The sequence below is a fragment of the Gadus chalcogrammus genome, chromosome 6 (assembly GCF_026213295.1).
Source record: "Gadus chalcogrammus isolate NIFS_2021 chromosome 6, NIFS_Gcha_1.0, whole genome shotgun sequence".
Lineage (NCBI taxonomy): Eukaryota > Metazoa > Chordata > Actinopteri > Gadiformes > Gadidae > Gadus > Gadus chalcogrammus.
The window spans coordinates 3355518-3373061 of record NC_079417.1 but is presented as its reverse complement, the minus strand read 5'-3'; the positions used below and the strand labels follow the sequence as shown (position 1 = coordinate 3373061).

The following is a 17544-nucleotide window of genomic DNA, read 5'->3' as shown; positions in this document are numbered from 1 at the left end:
TCAGAAGCAGTTGGCTTTGTGGTGTATTAACAAGGCTAGGCTTAGGCAAAGCTCCTTATCATATATAAACCAGATCAACAAGCACCTCCGTTGACACTGCGTGCATACTCCTCACTGTATTCCTCAAGGATCTTCACCTCCTGGGAACTTTGCTCTGATACTGGAATTCCATTATCAAGTGGCTACAACCATCATATCATCAGAAGGATATCTACTACAATAATTTGACAAGTACTTACTGCAGTACAAGGGGTCTTTTTCCTTTATTGGATTCAGTAACCAACAGCAGAAGCCATGGTCCTGGACGAAATTGAGTACAGCTCTGTTTTTGAGCCACAAACTACAGTGAGTACCGCCTTCTAGATATGAATCCTATTTAATAAGCATTCGGTGCCGTTCTAGTGAAGATTTGTAGCATTGTTTTGTTTCTATTAACACAAGTTATCAATTTAATCTTTTTCAAACAGATTGTTCAGGTCCTTGATTCTGATTGGCTTAAAACTCTTTTTTATTAATGGGCTGCCGATCTCAAAGTGTGTTGTTTGTTGACCATAATGCGGTCTTGAGGAACTATATTGCTTGGTGAATGAATGACGATTTATTTTCAATAAATCGTCGGTGGCATGAAACAAATTCTCGAGGAACGTTGCTGCGTATGTTACATTGGATGATTGGGTCATTGATTATAAAATATAAAGGTCTGGCACATCAGAAATCTCTGAGTGCACAAACCAAGTATATGTGTCAAATAGGATATGTTCTAATACTGGTGTGTGTGTGTGTGTGTGTGTGTGTGTGTGTGTGTGTGTGTGTGTGTGTGTGTGTGTGTGTGTGTGTGTGTGCGTCTCAGGAGGAGCAAGTAGACACCGTGTATGGAAAAGTCTACTGTACCATTACAGGGGTTTCAAAACCCAACCGTCCCGTCATCCTGACCTATCCCGACATCGGAATGAACCGTAAGGCCCGGTCCGTTCCACCTCTCAGCCAATCGTATAGCACATCGACTCCCATCATAACTCGCCTGTCTTCTTGTCATTGCTTTCTACACAGACAAGATGTGTTTCGAGAGCTTCTTTAGCCACGAGGACATGCACGAGATTGCGAGGCATTTCCCCATCCTTCACGTGAACGCCCCTGGACAGCACGAGGGCGCCGTGACCTTGTCCACAGAGTGAGTAATAGTTCATCTTATTTTCAGTACCATGTTCCCCCTTCTCCCTCTCCTCCTTGCCTGCCGTCTGACAAGAGGAAATGATTGGTTTTCTGTCGTTTTCAACCGCAACCTCTCTCTTAAACCACAAGGTACACCTATCCTACCATGGACCAGCTGTCTGAGACACTTCCTATCGTCCTCAACCATTTGGGGTGAGATCTTATAGCAACTAAGTCTTAACAGCAGAATGAAATGATCAGGGATCAGGATAAGAGCTCTCTGATCCCACCAAGATCTGACCGTGTGTGTGTGTGTGTGTGTGTGTGTGTGTGTGTGCGCCACAGGTTCAACAGTGTGATCGGGTTGGGAGTTGGAGCAGGTGCCAACATCCTGATGAGATTTGCTGTGAGTTTGATGTCATGGAAACACACGCCACACACACACAAACATTTTAAATAGAGGTCACAAACAAAAACAATTATTATACGTGTGTGTTTGTTACAGCTGAACTATCCTGACCTTGTCGAAGGCTTGGTTCTGATCAATATCAACCCCAATGCAGAAGGGATAGTGGACTCCGTCACAAGCAAGGTAAATAATCACCCTTCAATCGAACAGATTGGAACCATCAGTCATGGACTGACTGTCATTCACTGTATGACAGTGGAAACAAAATATGTTCCTATTCATGTAAAAAAAAAGAAAATCAAAGAGACAAAAATAAATTAGGTCAGCTCAGATTCAAATGAAGGATTGTAGATTTAATTGAACTGTGTGTGTGTGTGTGTGTGTTTCAGATCACTGGATGGACCCACACTGTGACCGACACAGTCATCTCACACCTGTTTGGAAAGGTAGCGCTTTGTCGATCGTGTATGTGATAAAGGCCCCCCCACGCTGTGTCCTTAGTCTCTCCAGTGTGCGGTCACTCTGCGCCGACGGACCCGTCCCCACGGCGTCTCACTCTCAGCCTCCTTGACCTTTTTCAGAAAGAAATTGAGACCAACCACGACTTGATCTGCACGTTCCGCCACGACATCATGACGTACATGAACGAGTCGAACGTGGCTCAGTTCCTGCGCTGCTACAACAGCCGGACGGCTCTTGAGCTGAAGAGACCCATCCCCGGTGTGAACCTCAACGGCAGAACTCTCAAGTGAGTGGCTCTGGGATCTCCTCTCCAACCCAATCTCAGTTTATTCATATGTCCCGCGATTGACGCTCGACACGCGGTCAAACTTGTTGGACTCAAATTATTATTTTTTTAAACAAACAGTTTTATTTTTTGAACTGTGTTTAGTTTGTGCAACAAAAAAGAACAACAACGTTGACCTGACCTGCCTTTCTGGGGGTTGTTTATTTCGGTAGGTGCTCGTCTCTGTTGATTGCTGGAGATGATTCTCCCTCACTGGAGGTAGTGGTCGAATGCAACTCCAAGCTGGACCCCACAAAGACCACCCTGCTCAAGGTAACCTACCTCCGAACCCTGTGCTTTATGACAGATCAACATGTTGTTCATATTGGTAAGCTCCAAACACAAAGTGTGAGTTTCCTTGGTTTTCTGGTCTTTGGACGTAGGCTAGTCTTTAATCTTAAACATGGCTATTGTTCAAGAATTGTTCACTAGTTTTACAATAGGCCAATAGGTATAAAATTAGTCCCATAATTAACCTAATGAGCTACACCTGTTTAAGCGCCTAATATTATAATAACTTCTACTACCTCTTTGATGAAGTCCTATTCTGCAATTGAGTGACAATAATTTACTTGGTCAGTCTTCAGCAAGCTTCTTTTTGTGCTGTATGGGACCAAAGTCAAAATAACACGGCTTCATAGTGTACAGTCAGAGCCGTGCCTGCCCTAATCTTGTCCCTCATCAACCTCTCTCTTCTTCTACCTAGATGGCAGACTGTGGAGGACTTCCCCAGCTGAATCAGGTAACCTAGTAATACACTAGCTATCTAAATAGCTCCTCATATTCACCAGCGATCGGGGTTCTAGCTAACCTCTCTTTGTCCAACCCTCTGTTGTGTCTTCTTTCTCTCGACAGCCAGCTAAACTGACAGAAGCCCTCAAATACTTCGTCCAGGGATTGGGATACAGTATGTAGCTCTGCTTGATATTAAAACTTGACCATGCATGTACTTGAAACATTGCATGTGTAACTATGCACATTCAATTAAGCAGCGGGCTAGCCAAAAATGTTCATGCATACAAATAGGTTAAGGGATGTGGTTGAGTGGGCATGAACTGTTGCATACAATAGGTAAACATAATACAAAATGTGCTTGCGGTCATTCACCACTAGATGGAACCCTAAGTCAGATTATGGACTGGCATGTTACAAATAAGCGATCGTACTGCAAGTAGTACGATCTTTTTAACTTAACTTTAAATTGTCATAAGAAGCACAACATCCAAATACCGCCCTTTGTATTTCTAGCTTGAGAAAATGTAAACACTGAATGAATGCAACTCTTCGTAACGTGTGCGCATAAACCTCTGTCGTTCTCAACCTTCGCTCCTTCCACTCCCCCCTCCATCTTTTTCTCCAACCATCCTATCCCTTGTGTGCAGTGCCGAGCGCCTGCATGACCAGGTTGTCACGCTCCCGCACCACTTCCACCTCGAGCGTGATGTCTACCGACAGCGGCCGGGGCCGCGCGCACACCGACGAAGCTCAGCGCGGACTGTGGAGCAAGCCCAAAGAGCAGCGCGGACGCTCAAACACCGACCTCTCCATGGACGGAGTCTCCACCAGCCACACGGAATCCAAATCCAAATCCAAATCAGTGCTATGCTAAGACACTTGTTTATCTGTTCTTGTATTTCTGCCATTTTGTTTGTTTGTTGTTGTTGAGTTACATTTTCGTTTCACCCATTGATTAAGTGTTGAGCTGCATTAAAGTGCATTTTTGGTTAAATGGGGATTTGCTGGTGAATGTAAAAAGGCCTACTGATTACTAAAGATCAGCCAACGAATTGGACATTGGCGCGGACTCGCGCGCGCGTGCACACACACACACACACACACACACACACACACACACACACACACACACACACACACACACACACACACACACACACACACACACACACACACACACACACACACACACACACACAAAGCTTACATCAGAAATATGAAATGTATTATCTAGTTTAAACATAGGCCTAATCAACAGTATACAATACTGTGAACATTATTCACATCATTTCGAATGTGTTATTATCGTCCATACATCAGATATGTATCATAGTATCCGTTTTAATATTTTATTTTGAAACATTGATATTCTTTCTAAACGGCTGACCCTGTTGTAAAATTCTGTAAAATATTAGCAAAGTGTTACATATTATATAAATTCTTGGCCCAATCTCTGTGGGTTGTATTTTGATTGTGTGGTTTTTATTAGATGAAATTAAACATTTGAGTTCAAATGTCTCAATTTCAAATTATTACTTATTATAATAGTGTTGAGAATAGGATGTGAGAAGTGCCCATATATTACTTGCAACACAACATTAACGATTAACTGTTAACTACAATAGTTAATCTCTACTTAAACATGAAAGAGTGATTACAGTGCTAACCTCTTCTTTTCACGTTAAAATGTATGGATACTCATGTTTTGTAAACAAAAATATGCACACAAAACAAATAAACAAATAAAATTGAAGGAAATGTGTCATTATAGTCTGACAATGGGTTTGCTCTGAAACCCGAAATAAGCTTGGATAATAACATGCATACAACTACAGAATTTGTGCTAAAAGGTATTGTTTCAATCCCAAATGTCAATCTACTGGGTTGGCAGTATTCTTCACTAAACAACCTGTGTCTGACATTAAACGGCCCATCATTCAGACAGGCAAGAAGTCTACTCGGGACTCTAAATTAAATTTCATGAAATTAAGGAATCCGAAAAGTAAGTTAAGATGGGTGTTAGGAGGATCGTTACCGTATACAATTCCTACTAAGTATAGTTTTAAGTAGAATTAATTCGTATGAGTGTGTGTGTGTATACATTACATGCATGTGTGTAGAGAGGTGTGTGCGTATATGTGTGTGTGTGTGTGTGTGTGTGTGTGTGTGTGTGTGTGTGTGTGTGTGTGTGTGTGTGTGTGTGTGTGTGTGTGTGTGTGTGTGTGTGTGTTGTATGGAAACCATTGGAAAACCCATGCTGTGTATTGTAGCATGATCTGTGTTTATTTATGGATGGGTCTTTATCACAGAGCCATGACCTACAATGCCACAGGTGATACCCTGTCATTGTGTGTGAATGCACTTTGATTGTTTGTATTGGGACAACAATTCATGTCTAAGGGCTGTAGAACAACTTAAAGAGATGTAGGATGGATTCTGTCTGTAAGAATGTAGCCTACTCGTTTGCGCAAATATAAAAAGGTTACCTAAAAGAAGAGTCTGACTTTTAATGTAGAACGTTATCACAGCCGCACTTTATTTTAAATCTGCCTTTATTTTAGGCTATGGAGCATTTAGTGACTAACTATTTAGTTGGTCAAATCTGATGAATATAACGTTATTCCTTTACTCTGTCAATATATTGACACTTGTGAGAAGTGATGTCTCTCTCTCTTTCCTTCCCGTCTTCATTTCCATGTAGATGCTTACTTACTTTCTTTCTATCCCCCTTTCATTCCAGTTGGCTCGCAGTGAGACACGTAGCGAGCTTTTATTACTGACCCTGCTGCTGCTGCTGCTGCTGCCCCCGTGGCTGGACGCACGCCTGGCTGGCCACTACCTTCCTTCAGCCATGTTGGAAAACCTCGGGATCCAGCAGGAGCCTTGACGTTACCGCCAGCGTCACAGGCACAGGCAGCACTCGACCGGGGACAGCACTGTGCTGCGAGGAAAAAAAAACACAGAGGGAGAGAGGGAACCCCACAACGGACAAATATAGCGACTCAGTGATTTCTAAGGTTGAAGGGATTATTCAAACGCACTGGATTAAGCGGGGAGTCGGCGTCTCGGGGGTAGGCGCGGCCGGTTGTCCGGGGCTACAGGGTGAGTGTGAACTGGTCCCACTTTAGGGTAAAATGAGTGGAGAAAAAAAAAAGCCCCACCGTTAGCTGAGCTAGCTTAGCATTCGGGGTAACATGGGGGGTAAAGGGGGTGAACACCGTTGCAGACAAGGGTGTGTTTTCAGATGGGGTTTGCCGGGAAAGCACACTGCAGCAAGACCATATCATAAATATGAGTCATTTTATAACCCGGAGTCATTTGTATTCCTCGCAGACAGTAGTGCTGCATCGATCGAAACCACCCCTCTCTCCAGCGTTTGGGTGCAAAGGTCCAGACTAGAGATTATCTCCCTTCTACCAAATAATCCAACGAAAGCATGTGAGTTAAGCTCTTAGCACAACATCTGGATGGGTGGGGTATTTTTGGTTAATTTAAGGCAAAATGGGAAGGTGTTATAAGTCAATAATTCCCTCTACGGTGGTCATGGGCATGCCAAACCCCTCGGTCCTCCGCGACCACCTGAACTACATTTCGCAATGTTGCTGAATTATTGTCATTGTAATTAAACGAGGCCTTGTTTTGGGGTAAATACTATTTCTCTGTTGTAAGGCTACTTTACTGTAGGGAACTAGCTGTGCATCGTAATCATTATGAGATGAATACAAGGCTATACCTGACAAGTCTATTGCAGTTGTTGTCCACAACACCACTGTGTCCAGAGACGCCGCTGTGGATGTGCTTTTTTATTTCACAATGTGAGCGATTTGTGTGGCTGCCATCATTCAGAATTAGGTATTCCTCCTCTTTTCACTTGGTCGTGTTGTGAAATCGAAAAACCATTTCTGAGTAATCATGTTATCATGAACTTGTGGGCGTCAATATGGGCCTGAACATCTGCCATTAATATTGAATGAATATCGCTTGGCCCACAGTTTACGATGAAATATTTACAGGGAGTACTGGTCATACTGATCAAGGCTACAGTCATGGGGTCTCTGTGACCAATTTAACGCCTACAGCACAGTCTTGATGATCATCAGGTATCATAGGCTTAGTCATAGGCAAGCAGGTTGTTTATGTTTTATTATTAAAATTTGATTTTGTTAAATACATTTTTCATAGTTATACTCTGCAACATATGAATCCACCATGCAAAACGAGTGAGCATTCTGGTAGTCTTTTTCAGGAGCCCCCATTTTAATGTTGTCTTTACCTGGTCCATGACATTTTATTCAGCATATAATACTTACTACAGAGCTGCACAATACAGTAAATGAATGCTAAGCTTCAGCTTTCCGTCAGTCTAATCCTTTGCTGCAAGTGTTCATATGGCAGTTGCTTCAACAAAGATAGGCTACGTCAGACCCGAAGTCACGCACGACAGTGGCACCCCTCGGATTTGAAAAGTACAGGATCCACATGATGTGTGCTGCTCACAATCATTTAATTCTGTGTCAGACAGGTGGCCCCTGTAATAATCTAGATTTGGGAGATCCTTCCTCCATCTATGTGCCCATGTTTAGACCAGGGGAGAAAGAGGTTTCACCTGTTGGCCCTCCCAGATGCAGAGGAAAGACAGCTGGCTTTCCTTCAATGGGGCCGTGCCAACAGGTGTGTCAGAGAGTGGGCGTGTGTTTCCTCTGCGTGCCCCGGCTATATGACAGCGAGGAACCAGGAAGTAGAAGGACAGGTGAGGGAGAACACATCCAGGCGTGCACCCAGCCAGAGCCTCGGCGCTCTGAAAAAGCTGTCCTCATGCAGTTTTGGGATTTCCTGGGTTGCACCAGTGAAGGTATGGCGTTGCCATGCTGGCTTTTGTTCTCTTGTCGGTTGGCTTTGGGTCTCAGGCTCTCAGCCCAGGTGTTGTGAGAGAGAGAGAGAGAGAGAGAGAGAGAGAGAGTAGTAGTGGTGAGGTAGGGATATCGGCTGAGGTGTTGTTGGAGAGATAGAGACGGTGTGTCAGGTATGGGCTGAGGCGCTTGAAAGGAATTTGCTCTGCTCGCCGCTGTGCAAGCACTTGCATGTGGAAACTTCACGCAGTGGTAGACGACCAACAACAGAAGGTCTCAGATGTTGTCTTGGTGTCGTTTGATTTCTTTTGTTTGTTTTTTAAACCAGAGACGTGACATGGTGCTACAACTCTTGACTGGTGTTAAGTTTCCTGTACACTAGAGAAGAACCATAAATGTCAACAGCTTTATCAAAGTGGTGTTGCCTTTATTCACTTGGTCTCTTTGTCCTAAATGACTGTAAAAATACCACATTTAGTTCATTATCAAAATCCTAATAATCTGTATTGTTATTACTATTTCTCCTACTGGTACTACTAAAAGATTGCTTTGGCCAGCCACATTGGATATGATATTTCACGTTGATATGCCTTGTTGTGGCTTGCCAAGCCTCAAGTTAAACTCCTAGTAGGCATCGTAAATAACCTTTTCAAAACAGCCTTGTCAAAAATAAGATATTGTGGAAGGGTTGAACACACCTTAGATAAATTCACTCAAGTATTTGGAGGTCATCTGGAGATTTTGCGTTGGCGCCTTTTCCACTGGATGTGTGGGCAGTACATGAACAACACGCATTCTAGCAGAGCATTTGTCTTTCATTGCATCTCCTCCTCCACCAGTATTAATTAATTCAATTTAGAAAGCTTTTTGAACAACAACTGGAACTGGAACTGCAGGAATCGTGAGTGGAATCCACTCGGATTCAGTAATAACAAACAAGCACCATTCCTTAAAACGCATGGACAATGATCTGACTGACAGGATGACAGAATGACAGAAGGACGATTGTGGCGCTGCAGCCCTGTAGCACACTTGCCATGCTGCTTTATTGATCACTGCAGTGATTTCAGTTCACAACATACATCCACTACAGGGATGAAGAAGTATAATCTGACAGTTGGTGACAATCAGTACCTTTTCGGTTACTAAATGCGTTGTCTTCTTGGTATTCGACGTGTTCTTACCAATAACGAAGTTGACTATTTATTGTAAGTGAATAGTGAGTGCATGTAATCTGCTTTGCTGTCGGCGGGCATAATAACTAGTTCTAATGTTTAACCCTGATCAGTGCTGCATAACTAGCGTGTTTTTGGTAGTATAACGGAATCCGAGCAGACTCTGAGAAACCCATGTGCAGAGGAGAACGTGCATAGAAAGACCCAAGACCACCGTTTTTTGGTTGTAGGTCTTTCACACATTCTGCACTTCCCACATCAGTGGGAAGTGCAGAATGTGTGAAAGACCTACAACCAAAAAAACGTAATGATTAGAGTTGACTTTGTACTGTCGTCAATACTTTGTGCCCAGGGCATGCACAGAATGCAGGATTGCCAAAAGGCAGTCGCTTGTTTTTTTCGTAACAGTGTTTTTCGACTAAACTGCAACCTTAGAGCTGAGCTCACACTGTTGTGAGAATCACAATAAAAAAGGTGATACCATTGTTTCTTTAAAAGGCTGCTACTCGGTAATAATGGCCAGCTTTAACTTCCAATGCTGGTTGTTTACAATGCACAACATTGGCACTAAAGTGACTAAACATTGAAGACCTTTTCCAATAACGAACCAAAAGTTGACGCTTGTATGCTACATGATGCTTAACTGGGGGTGTGATGCTCAGAATTTAGCTTAGGTGCCAGTAGTTGTGCCTTGACATGCTTTTTCTTTATCCATACTCCGTACATAGTGTTACATCTTAACTCTATGGCATTACACCACAGTAACCTCTTAATCGTGATCAAGTGAGGGATTTGTGTGTTTTGTGTTTCAGGTTATCGGTAAGCGTGACGTTGTTTACTGTGCGGCTGTGGTTGTTTAATTGTACAGTGTCAGACACCAGACTTGTGACACATCCGTTCGCTCATCCTGTGCCCCAGGGGATGCATTCTTGTATTGGATCGGCTCTACTCATTAGGAATAAACGTACCTGAAGCTTTAATAAATGGACTTGGAAGCAAATTTCAATTTTAGATTTGTGTTTGAATCCACCTACTACAACAGATACAGCCATGATCATGTTACCAATAGACGTAGGAAGGCGAGTTGTGTTCCCTGTATGTTTTAAAGGTATCGGGTATAGGTGACCTATACGGGTTGTTGTTGTATGGAAGAAAGAATAATTGATATTTTAGAACCACGTATCTCCATTGGATTCAGAATAACCCCAGACGTCGTGCTTCATACCAGTAGTGCTTTTCTATCATACCTGATACCACGTCTGTGTTTTCCTTTGCTATGTTGTAGATCAGGTTAGATCAGGAGAGCTGTTGGTGGCTTGGCTGTTGCCTTTCAGTGTAGAGTTGTGCAACACTATTAGCCTAATGTCGTTGATGGCCTGCTTCTGTAGTATATCCAGCCAGAGGCAATAGTTTTCCGCTGTGAGTAGGAAGGAGAACGACACACCCGAGAGTGTAGGCGAAGTGGAGAAAGAAAGAGAGCGAGGGATTGGCGAGTCCTGGAGAAATAACCTTAAAGCACTGGTTTACACCAGAGGAGAAATGTACCAAATGGAGCTGAAGCCAGACAAGTCCGAGTCTGTTTAACTGTTTTATAGACGCTGTTACCGCGTTGCTTTTTAACATTGCAATGATGAGGTGAATGATTTAAGTGACTAAGTACACGGCTGCTGGCTGAAGCATTTACGTGTTAGATTTTGCCGTTTACACACTTAACACATGCAAAGTGTTTGACAGATTCATTTAAAGCCAAACCTTGCAGTGACGGGGATGCCCACGGTTGTTTTTATTAATTATTATATTATTTCTCATACTTAATTAAAACTTAATTAAGTGCCAGAGAGTGGAAAACAAGGAGAGTCTAAGATGAGTATGAAGTGGAACATAACATCAGAACAATGTTATTTAAAATAATGCATTATGTTTGGTATGGAGAACAAGTGTTCAGGATCATTGCTCTTCTATGGCTTATGGTCAGGGCAGTCGACCCAGTTCCCGATTCATTTAGGCTTATTGAGTCTTTTGAGATGTGTGGCTTTTCTGTAATTTTAATCACATGTTTCTTCTCTCTCTAGATCTTTCCAGGATATCGTATGCTGGTGGTGAGTTCTTTTCTTGAACGTTTTCTCAAATGTTTCTATGAATACATTAAGCATATATGATTAATTCAACGTCGCAATGCATGTCATTTTTCCAATTTTGTGAACGGAGTCACATCATGCACATAGTTCCTTCCACGTTACCAATACGATAGAGAATGTATGTAACTGGGTAGCTTGCGATGAGTCTTGACTGGTAACTCTTGTAGTAAACCTATCAATGGATGACTGTTGTTATCTGGTAACTGAATTGGTGACGTCATTTAAAACCTTTTCCATGGCTATGGTTAGATTGTTCCATATCACCTGGCCTTAGCGAGGGTCTGACCTGCGCTAGCCTTGAGAGAGAGAGAGAGAGAGAGAGAGAGAGAGAGAGAGAGAGAGAGAGAGAGAGAGAGAGAGAGAGAGAGAGAGAGAGAGAGAGAGAGAGAGAGAGAGAGAGAGAGAGAGAGAGAGAGAGAGAGAGAGAGAGAGAGAGAGAGAGAGAGAGAGAGAGAGAGAGAGGTGTTTGGGTTTTGTCTTCTTAGAACCCAGGAGTGCTACAAATAGTGCCCAAGGCTACTCCAATAGAACTGTTATGGATTTAATTTGGATCGTTTATACAGAAAAAGTTACATGATGATGATAACATAAAGACACTAACTATCTGATCGCTACTATATGACAAGTTGAAGGCCACCCATCGATCTCCTTTCTTAGTCGCTGCCCCTATCTCACGATTATCCTATTGCTAGAGGACTAAAGGCTGCTGATTTTCCTTGAATGGCCCAGTTGCTCTACATTTTTTACATTTAGTACAAAATCACAACCAGGTTCCTTACTACTGCTGGCACGATAATAAATAAATAATCAACTCGCTCCTACACATAACACGCACACAATCTGTCTCCCTGGCGCTCCTGTGCTCATTGTTAAGACACAGAGGAAATGTGCACATCCGTGGCTGTCGTGCACTGGTCACGGATGTTGTGTTTTGAGACGTGACGCGCTGCTGCAAAGGACGGCCAGGCAGTCACGCCAGCCACCGATCGACTCTGTGGGGATGGAATTACTGCAGTGTTTGTGCCGTCCTATGTATTATTTCTGGAGTCATCAGTCCCCTTGTAGCGCCTCGCTTTGTGTCTCTCGCTTTCGTCTTTCTTCCTTTTCCTCGGTCGTCTCTCCTGGAGAGATCTCTTTCTCGACCACCCTTCTGACATCAGATACCTGTCGTGACCTGGTTTGCGTCTGTAGGCAGAGAGCATTGTGGGAAAAGCTCCAGAGGTGTTGCTGCGCAGTGCCCCTCTCCATGGGGTCCCTGATTCTGTCGTCGCTCGGTTTCGCTGTCATCTTTTCATCGCCGGCGATCTCTTTGGCTTCGCTCGAAATGTTTTTGTGTCCTCGCTTTCCGTCGATTCGTCTCTTTTTGCGAGTGACCTTTCCTGCCTATTTTTAGAAGTCTTCCTTTTGTCATCTGCCTCTCTGTTACCCCTTTCCTTCCATGTATTCCTGCATGGCCGTGCTCTACTTTCACACACCCCGTCTTGTCCTACATTTCCATGCCTCTCTACCCTAATCCTCTTTTCTTTGCCTTACATTCATTGCTTTAACTGCCTCCGCAGGGCAACTTTCTGCTATTACAGAATGGAATTACCATATCCCCTGGACTGTTACGGTGCTCAAACGGTGGTCTGACCAAGAGGGAAAAGACCCTGGACTTTGCCATAAAAAGCGGTTGGCATACTTTTTCTTGCGGAAAAATGACTGGAATCCAGACTACTGATTTGTATCAGTGAGCGTGTTTCTTCTCGTGTGTCCTACCTTCGGTTTTTCAACAGCATGAGTTTTTGCAATATATCTGTTGAACCCGACTACTCCTCGGGAAGTGGCTGTACTGTTGTCCACAGTTTGTAAGGTCCCGCTTGATAACAAGGTGTACGGTCATTGCTCTACTGAGGCTTAGGGGAACTGTGCTTTACTCAATGCCTTGTTATTCAAATTCAGATTTTTGGAAATAATGGATTGATGATTGATTACTCGTGCTTGCTTGGAAGATGTGCAGGCGTTTAAATAGACCTTGGCTCCTTGAGAGTCCTGATATCGAAGTTTGTTGACATGGGTTTATCAGTTTAACACTGATTACTGACCTGCTTTCGTTTTCTGAACGGAAATAACTTGGGTTGGTAAAACCGTTAGTGTAAAACCTACATCCTTGTCTATTGGATGGCGTATTTCCTTCACAACCAAAGTTATTTTACAGACGATAGTCTTCTAACTCTCTGCCCAGGATGCGCCACTGGCATAATTCTTCCCTGGGATATGGGACATATTCTGGACATTATTCTGCAGCCAATTTCAAACAACTTTCTGAAACATAGGCTATCAACTTTTGGATTTTTCTAAGACAACTTTGTCTAAGAGCATTTAGGGGGGCTTTGCGGACTAAACAACTGAACTTCATCGCTCGGTGTGACTATCTGGACTCCTACCACTGCATTATGTGTGGTGGGCCAACGTTTTTTTTGGCTGGCCTGGTCAGCAATCACCAAATCCTTGGCTTATGCGGCTGTTTGAGTGGGGCTGTAGTGTCTGGGCCTCGTGGCTAGCCACGGGACAGCTTGTCCTGCAGAACCCATGGAGGGCAGGGGCTGTATCCCGCTCTGTTGGAGCAAAGGGGCATGCATCTATGACCAGCACCCCCTGGCAAGTACGTATTCATCCCACTTTTACGACGTACTACGATAAGAATATCAAATACTTGGTTGTTTTTAGCATGAAAAAAACAATACTAGCGTTTACTTTGGGACTTTTATTTTAAACAGTTTCCTCAATTGTTTTTTTGCCGTGCTTTTAATCGGGATCTCTTCAAACCAATTTGTTCAACTTGGTTCATGAGTGAACCCTTAATCCATTTATGTATGCCTTCAGGGAGGATGTCTCGACAGTGCGTTGCGTTTATGCAATACTAGTGTATTGCATAAATGCCACAATGTATTTTTGTCACATACGGTGTAATACAAACAACATTCCATGAGAGAATAGTCAGAATGATATGTTGAAATAGTATCATCTATGTACAGTACTGTAGTAATTAGTGGATGTTTTAGCTGTTGGTTGCCAACCTTACCCATGGTGACCTATGACATCTGCTGATTTAGTTTCTTTCTCTCTGGCTTTCTGGAACAGCCTTGACATCTTCGATGTGTCAAAATAGCAAATAAACGTCAAAATAGCAAACAAACGTGACAAAACAAAAGACAACATTTACCGCGTTCAAACCCCACGCCGGGAAGCTTCTAGCCTCTTCAGATGCCCACTTCGAGCCGAGTGATGGAGCACGCATAGCAAGGAGGAAAGGAAGGAAGCGGTGCAATGTGGGAGAGGCAAATCAGGGAAGGGCTGGAGGGAACAGAGAGAGGGAGCGAGATGTTGAGGCTTTCCCCCGTGGGGTTGCGCTAACCCCTCAGTAACCTAGATACCAGCTAGATACTGCATCTCCACAGGCGTGACGCCAGGGCAGAGCCTGTCTTCAGCAGTTGAACATGCTCAGTGTCAGCCGGAGGAGCCCTACGGAGAGAAGGGTAGTCGGGAGGGACATTGGACTGACCCCCTTAACTTCCCCCCTGTTTGACATTTGCTTGTGGATCTGATTTGATACTTGGAAGCTTCACAACAATACGATGCAGACTAAGATTTGTTTTTTAACGGCTAGGGTGGTGTCTCCAAGAGGTTTATGGATGTCATAACAATGCAGTATTCGGACCGGTATTCCCCTGAATTCCTGGCCAGTTGAAGGAATAACAGCCACTAAAGTGGAACCGCAGGCTTGATTGGCTAAAATTAGTTCCAGGTTCTTGGCACCAATAAGTAACTACAATTGTAATAATCACTTTTTCCACAAGTAAAGGTTCAGACCACGTTGTATGATTTCGCTTTTTTTGATTACACTTTAATCTGTTCCATATTTTGTGCGCCTCTTTCATCTTTGCTTTTAACAATGCAGTCTACAACAAAACTAGACTTGGATTGGGATAGTGTTATGACAACTGTGTAGCTCTAAAGTAGTGTGTCTCTAAAGTAGTACTACTTCTGGATTAATGGTTCACATTCTAGGCTGCTCAGTTCTTTATGCTTAAGCACTGTATGCATTTAATAGGCTTATAGTAAGCTTACAGATTACAGCTCTTCTCGATGCGTCTTTTTGTTTATGTAATGGTGTTGGAGTAAATAGATGGGATCCAACTTCAAAGCACAGGCAATTATTTTATTCTAGTTAACAGCCTAACAGCGTAAGTACATTAGATGCTAATAGATCAATTTGTATCTACACAGGGAATTAGGCTGAAATAACAGAACAAAGCAAGCATCCATGTCCTAAATGCACTTCTAAGACAGGAAATGCCTTAAAGTTTTTGTTCGAGACAAAGCGTTTGTGATAACCAATCCACAAGATGCAGTTTTGATAGTCACAAATCTTAAATCAATGAAACTTCCTTTTCCTACAGTGACTGGCTTTGGATTTGAGAATACTTATATTTAGGAAGCGTGCATGCATGTTTTAACACCAAGTACTTCTCGACCACAGTACCTTGGAATGTTGGTATGCGGTACATTACAGCACCTGCCTTGCTGTCATGTGATTTACTTGTGCCTTGTACTATATAATGCCCCAATCCATAATAGCATCACGTAAAATAAGATTGTTACATTTACAGTTGCCTATGAATTAGTCAATAAGCTTGGTGTAAAATAACCTATTTCCTTTTAACACAACAGTAAATGGGTACTTTTACATATGAGAATGAGTTTGTTGGTTTAACTGGTATGTTCGATATTCAACTTATCGTAGAATCACAATTGTAACAGAATATGGGAGTAAAATTGGTTTAAACTATCTCCATATTATTTGATATTATTTAATATTTGTATGAATGTGTGTTATCAATATTACTGCTAATGTAGCCGGTATGATCACTGACAGTACATTAAGCTTGGTACAGTTAATGATATTCCATAGGTTAGGATGATGAAGGCTATGAGGGCAGAACGGGTAGACTTTCACATGAACTTTACACAGAGGTGAAACCACACTAGTGGACCTAAGAGTCAATTAATAACTAGGAACACACACACACACACACACACACACACACACACACACACACACACACACACACACACACACACACACACACACACACACACACACACACACACACACACAGAAACACACGAACACACAGACACTCTACTATTGTTACAGTGAGTTCCCCTCGAGGGCCGATGCTGAGCTGGGTTTCTGGATATGTAGCACCCCTGTTTCCTCTCCCAGCTGCGGTGTGCGATCCCGTGTGCATGTCGCTTTGCCTTTGAAGGCCTGTCCGTAGGTCACACGGGTAAAGCGCTGACTCAGACCCCCCCCCCCCCCCCCCCCCCCCCCCACGCGATGGTCTTGGTATTCTGTACCGTCTTCCTCTCAGTCTGCCAAGCGGGCATCACAGCTATTGCTATGTTGATCAAACTGATTGACCAGAATTAGATTCAGATCAATATTTACCACCAGGTGCAACCCTTGTTACCCTCCAGTACTCATGGGGTAGTAGATGCTTCATAACCTAGCGTTCTATAATAGTTAGTATGCACGGGATGCCAATATTTAAAGCATATGGGGAAATAAGCGTTTGGTCTTGGGAGTGTTTTCCCATCATGGAATGGTAGATGCTTAATGGTAGATGCTTACTTTAGGTCGCTTAGAACAGTCCCATCCTTTTGACTTGAGGCGTGCCACTTCAATGTCATCAACCCCTTTCGACACTCTCGTATGCAAACTGGAAATAAATGCATAAATACCCATGCAGTGGTTGAGTAAGTAGTGCCAGCGCGCCTCGTTTATACACAATTATTACTGCAAGGAGGCCATGGCCAGTGGGAAACAGTGGACGGAACAAGGCGAGGATGCTGCTCATTGGCCCCTGTGTGTTTTATTTAGTAAACACAAGTTAACACAAAACATCATTGGAAAACATTACAATGGGAGACATGTGGGAATGCACAAAGCAGCAGTGTTTTTCGGTGGACACAGTACTATCAGGTTGCTAATAGTACTGTGTTGTAAACCAACATTTATGATGTATTTATTTTGAAGTATTTACATTCATCTCTAAAATTAGGACACGTCATCTTAACTCTGAGCTCTACGAAAGAAACGCTGAAGAAATTGTGTGTAATCATGGTGACGCTTGCGAAAGGGAAAGAGTGATTCCTTCCCCAAAAGTGGGTCACACACACCAGTCAAGAAATGACCAAATGCTTGAATATAAATAAATATTGCTCAATGACCGTTTTGGAGAACATTAATACG

The 17544-nt window shown here is 43.1% G+C and overlaps 2 protein-coding genes across 2 annotated transcripts in view; both read left to right on the top strand.

Annotated features, from left to right (window-relative positions):
* Positions 1 to 294: 294 nt before the first annotated feature.
* LOC130384405 (protein NDRG1-like) lies at positions 295 to 4318 on the top strand. Its single transcript, XM_056592562.1, has 12 exons — positions 295 to 345; positions 851 to 956; positions 1051 to 1171; positions 1303 to 1365; positions 1498 to 1558; positions 1658 to 1744; positions 1951 to 2007; positions 2143 to 2309; positions 2522 to 2621; positions 3055 to 3090; positions 3204 to 3255; positions 3731 to 4318. The coding sequence occupies exons 1-12, from the start codon at positions 295 to 297 to the stop codon at positions 3955 to 3957; spliced, it is 1128 nt and encodes a 375-aa protein (XP_056448537.1). The 3' UTR covers positions 3958 to 4318.
* A 7883-nt stretch (positions 4319 to 12201) lies between these two features.
* LOC130383751 (focal adhesion kinase 1-like) overlaps positions 12202 to 17544 on the top strand; it is a 47496-nt gene continuing 42153 nt past the window's right edge. The window contains exon 1 of the mRNA XM_056591525.1: positions 12202 to 13890. Within this exon, the coding sequence (XP_056447500.1) occupies positions 13818 to 13890 (73 nt within the window). The 5' untranslated portion in view covers positions 12202 to 13817. The remainder of the gene's footprint in view (positions 13891 to 17544) is intronic.

Coding starts and splice junctions, on each gene's coding strand:
- LOC130384405 (XM_056592562.1), top strand. CDS start 295: ATGGTCCTGGACGAAATTGAGTACAGCTCTGTTTTTGAGCCACAAACT. Junction 1,745..1,950: donor TGGACTCCGTCACAAGCAAG/GTAAATAATCAC, acceptor TGTGTGTTTCAG/ATCACTGGATGGACCCACAC. Junction 2,310..2,521: donor CTCAACGGCAGAACTCTCAA/GTGAGTGGCTCT, acceptor TTATTTCGGTAG/GTGCTCGTCTCTGTTGATTG.